Source organism: Tripterygium wilfordii, chromosome 5, assembly GCF_013401445.1.
Source record: "Tripterygium wilfordii isolate XIE 37 chromosome 5, ASM1340144v1, whole genome shotgun sequence".
In the NCBI taxonomy this organism is placed as follows: Eukaryota; Viridiplantae; Streptophyta; class Magnoliopsida; order Celastrales; family Celastraceae; genus Tripterygium; species Tripterygium wilfordii.
The window spans coordinates 10361303-10375759 of record NC_052236.1 but is presented as its reverse complement, the minus strand read 5'-3'; the positions used below and the strand labels follow the sequence as shown (position 1 = coordinate 10375759).

The 14457-nt window shown below is 38.7% G+C and overlaps 2 protein-coding genes across 2 annotated transcripts; both read left to right on the top strand.

Moving 5' to 3' along the window:
- The first annotated feature begins 3058 nt into the window (after nucleotides 1-3058).
- On the top strand, nucleotides 3059-7385 carry LOC119998384 (protein SCARECROW-like). Its single transcript, XM_038845704.1, has 2 exons — nucleotides 3059-5529; nucleotides 6836-7385. The coding sequence occupies exons 1-2, from the start codon at nucleotides 3716-3718 to the stop codon at nucleotides 7299-7301; spliced, it is 2280 nt and encodes a 759-aa protein (XP_038701632.1). The 5' UTR covers nucleotides 3059-3715; the 3' UTR covers nucleotides 7302-7385.
- A 2423-nt stretch (nucleotides 7386-9808) lies between these two features.
- Nucleotides 9809-13527, top strand: LOC119998831 (chaperone protein dnaJ 6-like). Its single transcript, XM_038846278.1, has 8 exons — nucleotides 9809-10115; nucleotides 11817-11915; nucleotides 12036-12137; nucleotides 12324-12383; nucleotides 12476-12582; nucleotides 12658-12740; nucleotides 12856-12946; nucleotides 13035-13527. Exons 1-8 carry the CDS (start codon nucleotides 9999-10001, stop codon nucleotides 13240-13242), a joined length of 867 nt encoding a protein of 288 aa, XP_038702206.1. The 5' UTR covers nucleotides 9809-9998; the 3' UTR covers nucleotides 13243-13527.
- The last annotated feature ends 930 nt before the right edge of the window (nucleotides 13528-14457 follow it).

Genomic DNA, 14457 nt, shown 5'->3' with positions numbered 1-14457 from the left:
AGAAATATTAAAATACCAAAGTGATATATGTTCATAATTTTAATGTCCATAATCTAAGTGGCATTATGATAAATAATGATCCCCTACACTTATCATAATGCCACTTAGATTATGGACATATAATGTTTTTGATTAAAATATGTTGAAAACAAATAAATAAATAAATAAATAGAGCGTCTAAAGAAAAGACGGATAAGGCCCAATCCGGAACCCAGGCCGAAGGGGAAGCCCAATGGGATATAGTGGAGTGGTGGGGGCAGAGGTGAGAGAGACAATTCACAATTCAATCAGATGAAGGAATTGATGAGGAAAGGGACGGATGCGGTTACAAATGAAATTTCTATTAATTCTGTCTACACACTTCGAAGGACGTGCCTAAGCCTGCCCCCCTCTCTCTCCCCCTCACTTGAATTCAATACTTTTTTCTGAATCAGAAAAAGATATCAAACTTTTACAGTCTCACCACATACATATAGGCATATAGCCTTCTTTGATATAATTTGATGGAGTCCGGTGTAATTTAGTGTCGTCCAAGAGTATCCGGTGATAACCAATTTTAGTATTTGTAATTTTTTTCCTTTTTCTTTTTCATTCACGTTAATTGTACTATCTTTTTTTATGATGATTCGAGTGTATATGAGTTTTAATTATTTAATTTATTGGATAAATGAATTCAATACTATATATTTGACTTAAAAAAAGAAGAGAAAAGAAGTGCCTCGTGATTTGTATTTACTTTTTCCATCTCTTGTCAGTATCTTTCTCTCTCTCTCAAAGACCTGTTACTGATGAGCAATAAATTATTAGTATTAATAACTTTCCATCTACCCCATGCACACACCATTGGAGTCAAAAAGTGTTGGTAGCGAAGAGGTAAAATACTATAAAAGATATTTTAATATGTGTTAAAGGACAAATCCAAAGCCAAAAGTTTAGCAGAATCGATGCAGTATGATAGCAAAATGTCAAAAGCTACGTTATATTTTTGGGAACTGAGAGGTTTGACAGCCAGCCCCCGTCCCTTCCCCTCTTCCTCGGCCTTTAACCTTCCTGTTCTGCCCTTCTCTTTATTTTCTTACGGTCTTACCCTCTTCATCTTCTCCCTTCTTACTTTCCTTTTTATATATTAAAAAAAACACAATAATCTCTCCAAAGGCACTGCTTATTGAATGATTACTCTCGACTTATTTGTTAATGATTATCTTTTAATTTGTGAAATTCCCCCATCTGCACCTGCAAAAAATCCTAAAACCGAATAAAGGAATAGAGTTACAGTAGTTCGACAATCAACGTAAAATTTTTATAAATGAGAATATTATTGGAGCGTATGAATGGAAAAATGAATACTCGTGATGGATTTTTTTCCTGACAAATTCATGTAGCTTATCCTAAATTTTTGGAATAAAAATTTTTGATGAAGCACTTAAGAGGGGTTTGGGGGTAATATCCGAAGTATAAATAATTAATCTCTATTGACTAGGTTTGCATATTACATAAACTGGATTAGATGGTGATAATACCATAAATATCACTCTAATGAAGTGTTGATAGTTATCACCACACAGATCGAAGAATATGAGATCAGGTTGGAGAGTATCTCGGTCAACTTATATGTCACCTCAGTATGACCTAACAGGCATAACGATAGAAATTTTAGGTGACCAAAATGCTTTTGGGTATCAAGGAACACTCCTCACTGATCATGAAGGAGATTTACAAGAGATCTTTATGGAATTCAACCATCCCCCACCCCGAAATGTTGCCCGAAATCAAGGACAACAATAATTTGACATTCATATAAAAAGACATCTCCACTTAGGTATATCTCTCTCGCTTTTCACTTAGGTATAACGGGCACAACGATAGAAATTTGTCTCACTGACCTTAGTACTTGCATAACTAACTTGAGCTTCGAAGTGTCTCCCATAGATACACCTCGGGGACCTCAAAACTCATGCTTTTTTACTTGTATAGAGACAGAACAACAACCTCCTAATTCTTAGCCTTATCAATTGAGATGTCTGAAGGATCGAACAGTTGAGTAGTTGGTTCAATTTTGCACGTCATCATCAAACGATATTTCCACTTACTATTTTTGTTTGGTTTTGTTTTGTCAATCAAATTGATGTTAGCATCGTCGAAAGTCGAAACCAACAACAAAATCTAGGGGAGAAGTTCACAACACACATAGTGCCAGTTGATCAATGTGTATGGACAACTTAGACCACGTCTGCCATTACGAAATGGCAAACCAAGGAACACAAGAGGAGTAAAATAAATAGGTAATTAATTAAATTAAGCCTAACTAGACCACCCTATTTCATTGCTCTCAACATATATATATATATATATATATAAGAAAAAGCTGTGACATACCTCGAAATTAGTATGACATATTTGCATACGTAAGTAATTCAATTCAAAAACATTTTATTTAATCAACCAAATTTTCGCATTGTTCTTCCGAGTGAATTATTAAAAAAAAATCAAGTAACTATAGATTGATGAATATTATATAGAACAAGAACAAGTTAAATAAAAGTTCAAGTAATTTTCTTTCTTTATATCCTAATGGTGAATCTCTAAAGTCAAATCGTATATACTTAAAAGCTAAAGGCACCGAGTTCGATTCCCATTGAGTTTTGATTCAATTTATCTTATCGTTGCGTGAGAAATTTTTGTGTGCACGGTTTGACAATTTAGTCACATATCTTACGGAAGCATTATATGTCCATAATTTATGCATCCATAATATGTTCATAACTAGGTGATATAGAAAAAATATGGGGATCATTTTATATTAAATCTTTTAATTTAGGTGACATGTTAAATTGACATGTCATCTAGATTATGAATAATTATGGACATTTTGACGTGTTTTATGTTGAAAAGAGAAATTCGTAAGACTTGACAATTAAAAAATATTACTTTTTAAGGAAAACTTTTTGTGTCAAAATTTTCAAACACTTGATGGATCTACCTTTTTCTTAGAGATTGAAGCTACTGAGCAGTTAAAAAGTTTTCTCACGTTTTCCCATCACGAACAATAGTACTGATAATGGGGTTTATCACAGGAGCCAAAGCCGCCTAGTAATGCTCGTTGCAACTGACTGCATACAAAAACGTCAAACAAGCAACGACGAACAACAACACAACATCCCTCCAACGTGCCTCTACTGTGGTTTCTGCAAATGTATATATATACACACACACACACACAACACAAGCTTTGTTCCATTGAAATAGTAGGATGATTTAGCTTTCCTTTGCTTTTGCCAGCCTATCACTTCAATCTCTCACAACAACCCATTTCATTCTGCTAATGATCCCAATAATTATAATTCATATACACCAAGACGAATAGCTTACTGCCATAACAAGCCCCACCATCAGCAGCAAACTAGCAATTCATGCCTCCATAACCAATAACAAACATGGCTACCACTGCTAGTTTTGTGTTTTCCAAAAAAAGAATATAAATTAGAAGCTAAAATCCATATGAGATCGTGTTGGTTAGAGAGGGTTTGAGTTTTGAGGAGAGAGAAACAAATCTGGGTAGTAGCTGCTGTCTCAATCTTCTCATCCTTTTCTCTGCTTGGATTCTGTACAACAGTTACTTGATGAAACTCTTCTATGAAGATGTTACTCCACACCCTCCTCTATTCCCATCTGGGTTTTCAGTATTTCTTTCAGCTTCTTCTCCAATTCTATTTCAATGGCTTCTTCTTGTGTAGTGTTGGGTGACAATGTCAGTGATGTTAATGGTAGCTGCAGCAATAGTAGTGGCCGTGGAAGTCCAATGACTAGTGGTTCCAACAACAGCAGTGCCATTAATCAGATAGGAAAGATGGCTAGGAAAAGAATGGCGTCGGAGATTGAAGTGCAGGCCAGTACTACTGTTGGTCATGAATATCACAGGCTTTCTCGCAGGACCATTAATGGCGGCTCTTCCTTCTTAGCCTCTAATGGTAATAACGGTGACATGAGCCACAGCCAAAATCTCATCCTCAACTACTCCACTATGTTACCTTCCTCCACAAACAACAACTTTACCACAATGACGTCACCCGCTTCTGGGTTACTATCCGCTACATCAACCTTACCCTGCATAGAGAGCCCCCTCTCAGTACCCCTGCCGGAGCCTCCTGCCGTGTGCGGATTCTCTGGCCTCCCTTTGTTTCCACCGGAAAGAAACCGAAACGCCGGGATTCCCGCCGTTGTCTCGACTGCTGCAACTGCAGTAACAACTATTGGTTCAATTTCAAACCCTAATCCTGCCATGGATGACGGCTCGGCGACGGCTTGGATTGACGGAATCATAAAGGATCTCTTACATAGCTCCAATAACGTCTCTATTCCTCAACTTATCCAGAACGTGAGGGAGATTATCTACCCTTGCAATCCGAACCTCGCTTCGGTTCTCGAGTTCAGGCTCCGGTCGCTCATGGAGCCTGCTATTGGATATCAAGATAGGAGACGGAAGGAATCGTTACCACTACCTCTGCCGTCACACTACATTCAACAGCAGCAGCAGCAAGGAGTGCAAGGTCCTAATCGCTCGCTTGCTCTTAATCTAGGTTCCGGTGCTTTACCAGATTCGATGAATCAGTACTTGCTATTGAGCCAAACAAATCCCCAAAATCTTCACAACAATCCTCAGCAAGCTGTACAACCACCGCGGCCGCATCTACCTCAACCGGTGACGCAACATCAACATCAACCGCAACCACAACCGCAACCGCAAGAGCAGGATAAGTCTTCGTCACCCGAGACCGCGGCGACGACGCCATCAGAGTCCATCACCGTAAGAGCAGTAGCAGCAGCGGCGAAGAAGGAGGAGTTACGGCAACAGAAGAGGGACGAAGAAGGATTGCACCTTCTAACCTTGCTCCTGCAATGCGCAGAGGCCGTTTCCGCTGATAATTTCGAAGAAGCGAACCGGATGCTTCTAGAAATCTCCCAAATGTCATCGCCGTTCGGCACATCGGCGCAGAGAGTGGCGGCGTATTTTTCCGAAGCAATGTCATCTCGGCTTGTCAGTTCATGTTTAGGGATGTACGGAACGCTTCCATCCGTCCCTCACAGTCAGAAAATCGCGTCGGCGTTTCAGGTATTCAACGGAATTAGCCCCTTCATCAAGTTTTCCCATTTCACTGCTAATCAAGCGATCCAAGAAGCGTTTGAAAGAGAAGATAGAGTGCATATCATAGATCTCGACATCATGCAAGGCCTTCAATGGCCTGGGCTTTTTCACATTCTCGCTTCCAGGCCCGGCGGCCCCCCATTTGTCCGTCTCACTGGGCTCGGAACCTCCGCAGAAGCTCTGGCTGCTACCGGCAAGAGATTGTCTGCTTTTGCTGAGAAACTTGGGCTTCCGTTCGAGTTCATTCCGGTTGCCGATAAAGTCGGAAACGTAGACGTGGAGAGACTCGGCGTTAGCAAGAGAGAGGCTGTAGCGGTACACTGGTTGCAGCATTCACTTTACGACGTCACTGGTTCTGACGCCAATACGCTTTGCCTTCTTCAGAGGTATATTTGTTTCTTCCTTTATTCATTAATGGGAATATAACTATATATTATACTACAGCTTTACTATATTACTACTGTTAGTATCTACAGTATTGTTTAGCTCTGAGTAGAATGTTAGAGAGTTGAGCAGACCATGAACACTTGAAATTTGTAAGGAAGAAAAGAACGTTTGGAGACTTCAACTTTGCTACCTAGGTCCATAGATATTACTGTTAAAAGTAAAACTCCCTATAACCATGAAGCAATAGCTTAATTGGTTATATTTGGACTCAGAGTGAATGTTAAAGTCGGGAGTTCGAAATTTGCTGAGGTTTTTCTGGTCTCGTGGGCTTTCAGCCTACTTTTGTGGGAGGGGTTAGAAGTCTTATTTTCATCCGCATGCACTTCAGTCTAGTGTTACATGTCGCCAGTGCTTTTGTGGAGAGGTTATGAGTCTCATTTTCATCCCCATGCACTTCAGTCTAGTCTTACATGTCGCCAGCGTGGTGCGGCTGTTCTTGCGACTTGAGATTTACGCTCACTCTGTCCAAAGAGCATGTCGGGTTACATGATTTCTCGGTTAAAAAAGGAAAGTAAAGTAGAACTTTACGTAGATGTGGTTACATATTTAAATTTAATCCCTATATTTTAAGATTTGATTGCTAAGATATGAAAGGCTTTCAGCCTACTTTTGTGGGAGGGGTTAGGAATCTTATTTTCATTTGCATGCAATTTAGTCTAGTGTTACATGTCGCCAGTGCTTTTGTGGAGAGGTTAGGAGTCTCATTTTCATTCCCATGCACTTCAGTCTAGTCTTACATGTCACCAGCGTGGTGCGGCTGTTCTAGCGACTTGAGATTTACGCTCACTCTGTCCAAATGGCATGTTGGGCTACATGATTTCTTGGTTAAAAAAGGAAAGTAAAGTAAAGCTTTATGTAGATGTGGTTACCTATTTAAATTTATTCCCTATATTTTAAGATTTGATTGCTAAGATATGAAATATTATTGAGATATGATATGAATATCTTGACTGCTTATATGGTAATGAACGGGAGCTATGCACCATACCTCATTTCTAGGTAACCGATGTCTGACATGCATGCCAGTGTTCAATCAGACAATCACATTTCATCCTTCTTTAAGTTGAAAATATATGCTCTAATACCATGTTAAATCATCATGTGATTCAATAGGGTTAACATGTTGGATGAGATTTTTTATGCCAATTTCCTACACCTGAACTGGTTGCACTGCAGATTATTTGGTTTACTTTTGTTTGTTTGATCACCCCATGCCCTATTTCTGAACATGCCTCATTATGGCAGATTGGCACCAAAGGTAGTAACAGTGGTGGAGCAGGATCTCAGCCATGCAGGATCATTCTTAGGCAGGTTTGTGGAGGCCATACATTATTACTCGGCGATGTTCGACTCGCTCGGAGCAAGCTATGGGGAGGAGAGCGAGGAGAGGCATGTGGTGGAGCAGCAGCTGCTTTCTAGGGAGATAAGCAATGTCTTGGCGGTGGGCGGACCGTCGAGGAGCGGAGAAGTGAAGTTCCACAACTGGAGGGAGAAGCTCCAGCAATCTGGCTTCAAGGGTCTCTCTCTTGCTGGGAATGCAGCTACTCAGGCCACACTTCTCCTTGGCATGTTCCCTTCAGATGGTTACACTTTGGTGGAGGACAATGGCACCCTCAAGCTTGGTTGGAGAGACCTTTGCTTGATTACTGCTTCGGCATGGAGACCCTTCAATACTTTTACTCCTACCCATCATCATCGTTTTGCTGCTTAAAGCCTCTATATATTGTATGTGCTATAATGTTTCTCTTTTTACACAAGGTGTTCTTCTTGTATGGTTGGAGACAGTTTGGGTCTACATTGGGTTGGAAATTTTTATGTAGCTTTTTTGTTCGGTTTCCATTCTTTAAACTGACCTTATTGTCTTGGTTTAGATATGATTTTCTATATTAACAATAAGCTGCTGAAGCTTTTTGGAGAGGATGAACCTTATTTGCACTCTACCATACATCTCAAAAATACTTATCTATAGACATCCCCTTCTGACCCTATTGTTTCCCTCCTCATTCTGTCATTCTCCTTCCTTCCCCTCCTCATTCTCTCCTACAGAGCATTCTCCCCAAATCGATGGACGAGTCTTCAACGGAGTCTTGGCCGGAGCCTTCGACTGAGTTTTGGGCACAGTGAAGAGAAACCGACTGAAATCGCCATTGAATGAAGTTACAAGATCTGGGTTTTGTTCTTCTCTTGCTTTCAATGGTTTACACAATTTTCTCTGCCAGGTCATGGTCATAGACGTCGAAATTGCCCAAGAATTCATATAAAAAGCAACAATCTCTCTCGTGTGCTTTAAGCTTTTGACTACTTGTAGTTGACATTGATTTGCAAGGAGAGAGGGCGGCTAGGGTTTGAAGAAGAAGATGAACCTTTTTTCTTTTTCTTTAATCTCAGTCATTACTTAGATTCAACGGTTGAAATTATAGAGCGCAGTTTGTAAAATTTCAAAAAAAAATACAAATTGGGTGTACTCATAATTTTTTTTTGCTGAGGTTTATTTAGAGTGAGTGTCCTCAAGTAAATAATGAAATGCAAATAATGTTCCTCTTTGGAGAGAGAAGGAATACTAGTGAGCTTATTAGTGTCGGGCCTAGCAATGAGAAAGCCTAAAGTATTAGGCTTGACTTGGGTTTGACTACTAGTTGTTAACTTCAACTGTGAAGTGTAAACTCTCGTATGCATTATACAAAAATTATCAATATAACCAAACTTAGCCATTGCTTATTTTAAAAAAAATAAATCCTTTTTCCGACCAAAAAATTTATCCATAACCGACAATAATAAACCGATTGATCAGTTAAATTCACGTCAAAAAACCGACAAGAACCGATTATTTTCACTAGGGATGGAAGTTTCGGTTTTCGATTCGGGTTGGAACCGAAACCAACAAAACCGAATTTTTTCGATTGTCTTTTAACCACACCGAACCAAATCGAACATACAATAGAAACCGGATTACACCGAACCGAAATGTTCGGTTTGGTTTCGGTTTCTTCGGTTTAAACCGAAATCATAAAATCAAGGAGAATTGACTCCTTCTCTTTCTTTCTCCATAGTTAGTAACGAAAGCAGATCTGCTACTGATAGAACTAGTATGGAGTATCAAGAACTGAGAATCTCATGAACACGAGAGAAAGCTTGGAGAAGAATTCTTATTTTTCCAAGAAAAGTTATATTCACAGTTGTGATACAAGACTATTTATAGCTACACTACACTCTGTTTGTAACTTAGTACTATAAATAGTAAATTCGCTTTATAAGAAGCTACAAATCGTGAAATGGAGGATACATCTGTTCCAAAACCATTTCCTTCAACATCTTAACCTCTCTTGAGTTCTACCAAAACCAAAAGGCAGTAGATGGGCCATCTCTCTCCCTCTAATTTTTCTCTAGTCCCCCGGAACAAATTTTTGCTTAAGAAAACCAGATCTGGGTTTCCAGATTTCAGACCTACACCGCTTTCCCCCATCTCTCTCCTTCTTCAGATCTGTGATTACTCTTCTCATTATCTCCTTTTCCTGTACCATATCAAAAATGAGAAACCATAAGTCTGCGGAGGTGCGGCTTCTCTGGTCTTCTTCGTGATCTAGCGGTCAACATCTTCAAACTTTTCAAATATTAGTGTTGGTGACTACTACTTTGGTATGGGATATGGTTAACTGGTTATGGACTTATGAGGCTATTCATAAGCAGGACTTCTCTTTGAAGATAATATGAGCTTCTCTTTGCATTGCAGTGTTGGGCTTGGGCTAATGGGGCCTTAGACCTTATCAACTGACACTCATATATTATAATATTGTATAACTATTAATCAGAATTTTATAACGTGTATAAGTAATTCGGTTTCTTCGGTTTGAGACCAAAATACATTTAAACAAACCAAACCGAATCAGAAAACCGTAATTTATAAAATGGACAACCCAAACTTAACTCGAAAACCAAAAAACCGAACCGTTTTATATACTTCAGTTCGTATTTTCGGTTTATAAAACGGGTTGGTTCGGTTTCTTCCACCCCTTCACCACTATCTAGTGGGCATTGCCTTAGACGTCCCGTGGACTTCCAAGTGGAAATTGGAAAAGCGGTTTGGACTATTAAATGGGCCATTGGCGTATATGAAGGCCTTAGGGCTCAAATTGTAAGCGTATTTTTTAATATGGGCCAGTTCCAGGCCCATCACAAACCATTCAAATCCGATGAGTAGAGACCCGTTTGTCCGGGTTAACCCGGCGGGAAAATTGTACGCAAAAAGGCGGGAACAGACCGGAGGGTAAATTCAGGTCGGATAAGAATGGAAATCACGATAAACCATTTATATTTTTCTTGCACAATATACAGCAAGTTTCGAGTTCTATTCTTACTCTGATTATTATTGTTGTTAGTATCGGTATTTATTTTTTGTCATTTGTGCTAAATGGGAAAGAGAAAGAAATCTAGGGTTTCTCGTGAAGAGGAAGGAGTGGGAGTAGAAGAAGAGCAGCACCGAGAGAATATCGGTCAATCTTCTGCCAAGGACAAGAGCCTCTATGAGGTATTTTATTGTGTTGAAAAATTTATTTAATTCCGGTTTGAAATTTATTATTTCGAACCAATTTTTGGCTCTAGATTAGGGTTTCGATTTTCCGGTTTGCTTTGGCGATTTAGAATTTCTGGTGATTCTGTGGCCATGTTTTCGTCTCGATTCCTCGAATTGTTTTATGGAATCTGCCTGGATCGGAAATTATTTTGTTTTAAAGCGGGAGTTCTTTTCCTTCGAAACCATTTGTATTCGGATCGTTATTTGGAATCTGAATAGAAATTCGTTGCTACTCAACAATAGTACGGTTGATGTGCATGTAGTGTGAATATATCAGTTAACCTTCACCATAACCTGCACATGATTTAGCACAATTTTTTCAATAGAAGCTGAAAATTGCAAAAACTGGCTATAACCCCGTCTTCAATGGATATGTGATAAGCAGAAAACCCTAAATCACCTTGGAGGCTCTGCATCGTGTGTAATTACTCATTCCCAAAATCAATTTAAAATTTAAATCTCTTTGCTAGCACAAAAGAAGTGCTGGTGCTTTCCCTCCCCTGGGTTCTCAAACTCTGTCTAAACCCCGAACCCTTATAGGTTCCTTTAATTCTTTTTGTGCTTCAACTGCTGTTGGTTCTGTTGTGCTTCACTGCAATGGCTTTCCTGCATATTTCCTTTAAGAATCTCTGGAACCATTTATCCAAGAGGGCTATATTGAATGCTCTTAGATATGAAGCTCCCAAGCTTCCAAATTATTTTCTGCACTTGATGCCTTCACAGCTAGCTGAATTAAGATTTTTCTCCATACTAGTGCTCCCCTTTTGTATGGTTTCCGACTGTTCACACAATGAGGTGGGCACAAGAAAAGGGACAGGTAGTATATTATTTTGGAGATTTGATAAAAACACCAGTCAACTCTAATTTCCTTCTGTATTCGTTATCCGCCCATCAAATACTTCACCAGATAGGTTGTCCTTCCTTCTAAATAGTCCTAAATATTTATTGTTAAATTCTGTTACACTTCAGTATCTAAGTAGTCCTTCCATTGGGTGAACCTGCCTCTTACTTCAAATTAAATTATGAAGCGGGCAACATTGCACTTTTAGCTTCAATGGAGTGGAAGTATCATAAAAACAAGAGTTAAAAGAATCTTTCATCATCTCTCAATTAAGTTGATATATCTCTCAATCACATCTTTGGTCGTTGAGCTTTTCACATGTTAGAAAGCTCTTCATGCTTTGCTGGTTGGCAGCCATTTAAGTTGGGAAAGAAATACTACTCTGTAAGCAATAAATTTTAATCAGGTGTCCCTGTTCTAATAAAAGTTTTAGCTTCTCAAAAGGAGAAGTTTTCATCAAGGGGTTCAAGGTGCAAAACAAAGTTAAATTATTGATAACTTCCTCACTCTGAGGAGCACCTACCAATACGCAATAACTAGGTATATTGCCTTTAATAGCTGACCATTTGCACCTAGGCAAAATATTATAAATCACATTTCTCTGGAGGGCACATTTATGCTTGCGGTTAGTTCTGCATTCTCAAGAACTCTATTATTGAATTTATTGTTATTATTGGTGGTGTTACTGTTCCTGCTGTCCATTCACTCCCTCTTGATTTTGATTGCCATTGCCTCATTTCATTCAGAAGATTGTTATTTCTCTTAGTAACTTTACAGAGGGTTCAATTAACCAGAAAATAATTGGATGTTTGTAGGTTCTTGGTGTTGAAAGGACAGCTTCTCAACAGGAAATAAAGAAAGCATACTATAAGTTGGCCTTGCGACTCCATCCTGATAAAAATCCTGGCGATGAGGTGAGAGTGATGTGCTTGATTCCTGACTGCATTATGTTTCTATTACTTTTGCTATTCTTCCATTTTTCTGTCCATTTTGTTTGTATTTATGCTTCTAACTTGTCACTTATTATGCTATAGGAAGCTAAAGAGAAATTTCAGCAATTGCAAAAGGTGATATCAATTCTTGGTGATGAGGAAAAACGGGCAGTCTATGATCAGACTGGCTGCATTGATGATGCTGTGAGTGGTTTTAGAAACTTCTGTTTGAGTTTATCTGCATTGATATTTCCACACATTTAAACCATCTCTTGGGAGAATATGTACTCAGCTTAATTTTCTGCGAATCAAAATGAATGATTTATTTTTCTGTGGAAATGAATACTGTACTGCTAGACAATTTCTGATGTATCATTGTTTGTTGATCAGGACCTTGCAGATGAAGTTGTTAATAATCTGCACGAGTTTTTCAGAGCTATGTACAAGAAGGTCACAATATCTGTTCACAAGACGTTCCAATATGATTTCAGTGTTATGATGCTCCTTGTGTTGAGTGTTGACAAGGCATTAATTTATCTCAGGTCACTGAGGCCGATATTGAAGAGTTTGAAGGGAACTACAGAGGTTCTGAGTTGGAGAAGAAAGATCTGATCAACCTATATAAGGAGTGCAAGGGTAATATGAACAGGTAACTATTCAATGCATTTTTCTTCATTTCTTTTAACTAGACTAGTTTTGATGTCCAACAGTTCTTTCTTTGCAGTCTCTTCTGTTCGATGCTTTGTTCAGATCCTAAGCTTGATTCACACCGTTTCAAGGATATTCTTGATGAGGCAATAGCTGCTGGTAAGGGTTCATGAATAAATAATTGCTCATCAGAGGATCTAATGCCTTTGATTTCTGAGTGAATACTTAAAATTTCCGTCATATAACAAATTCTGTCATTTGCTTTCTTTTATAGGAGAAGTCAAAGCAACAAAAACATATAAAAAATGGGCAAAGCAAGTATCAGAAAGGAAACCGCCTACCAGTCCTCTGAGAAAGAGGGGAAAGTGAGTATCCAGCAACAGCATTCCTGTTAATATTTTTAAGGTTTATTCTCGCCCTATGAAAAGATTGTATGATTTTCGTATTTTGCAGATCAGGTAAAGAGTCAGAAGCAGATCTATTTGCAGTTATATCTCAGCGTCAACGTGAGAGGAAAGGCAGACTTGATTCCATGTTCTCGTCTCTTGTATCTAAATACGGTGGAGATGGCGCTGTTCCAGATCTCACAGAAGAAGAATTTGAGGCTGCACAGAAAAAACTCGAAAGCCGTAAAGCTTCTAAGAGGTCAAAGCGGAATTAGATTTTCCTTGATTGAAATTCAGTTCCATGATGTTATCCTCCGTGCAAATTTCATTTCTATGTCTTCTTTATGTAACGTCTTGGATGCATTTTGTCTCTTGCTATGCCCGTATATGATGGTCGCCCAGCGCCATCAAACCAAGAACAGTTAGCAAGTCATCGGCCTAGCTGAAAACGAGTTCAGATTATGAGAATCCAAAGTGTCATTGCGTAGGTAGGTTTCTATGATCACTGGTTTTGTAAGGTATCTCCTTTTCCCAGTTTAATTTTGAGTAGGTTTCTGGTATCACTGGTGAACACTGTGGCCACCGTGTGGGATAACCTTAATGGTAAAAGAACCGATGATGGGCCTCGCAATCGTTTGGGCTTTTGTATCACAACTCTGGGGCTCAAAATATGTTTATGTAACTATTTATGATTTTGATTGTCAAAAATCACCTCCTCCCTTAAAAGTCTTTTAGAAGAGAGTGCGAAAATGCTGACACTTGTTCGATGAGTTTATGAGTGGTAAAAGATCAATTATGGATCGGATAAGAATATATATTCTCGAAATATTTATATGTTTGGATTTTAATTCAAATCAAATTTTGGATGTACTTATTTTATCAATTTCAGATTTGTTTAAATCAGACAAGTAATTTGAATAATAACCTAATTTGGGTTAATGTCCTAACAAGATTTCTGTGTTTGAACTTCGATCCGGTTTTAAATCGGATAAAATTTTTATGTTCGAACCTAAATTTCGAACAAATCATTTATATTCAAACTTATTTATTTTGGGTGAAACAAATTCAATCTGTTGAATCGGATAAAATTTTGGGACCACTCTTAGGTTTACCCACACTTGCTCGCCCGATGGATTAAGGCACACCTGTTGGTATGCTAACCCGATGGGTTTACCCAATGCCTAATCAAAGGCGGTAGCTGCGACCCATCGTCAAAAAAAAAAAAAAAAAAAATTTACCGTCTCCCATATTTTGACACTTTTATCTTTTGTCCAGTCACTTCTAATGGCTGTAATCATGATAAATCTGTTTAATCCAACAGGTTTTGCATTCACAAAATCATGATTAGGCGCATAATACAAGAAATCAAGAATACAATACATCGCAGTGGCGCTAGAAAGCCGAAACCCAGTTAAGGATGGTGACATCACAACTATGTTAGGAAACATTCCTAGGTCTCCAGGTGTTGAGAGATTGATCTGATCTGAATC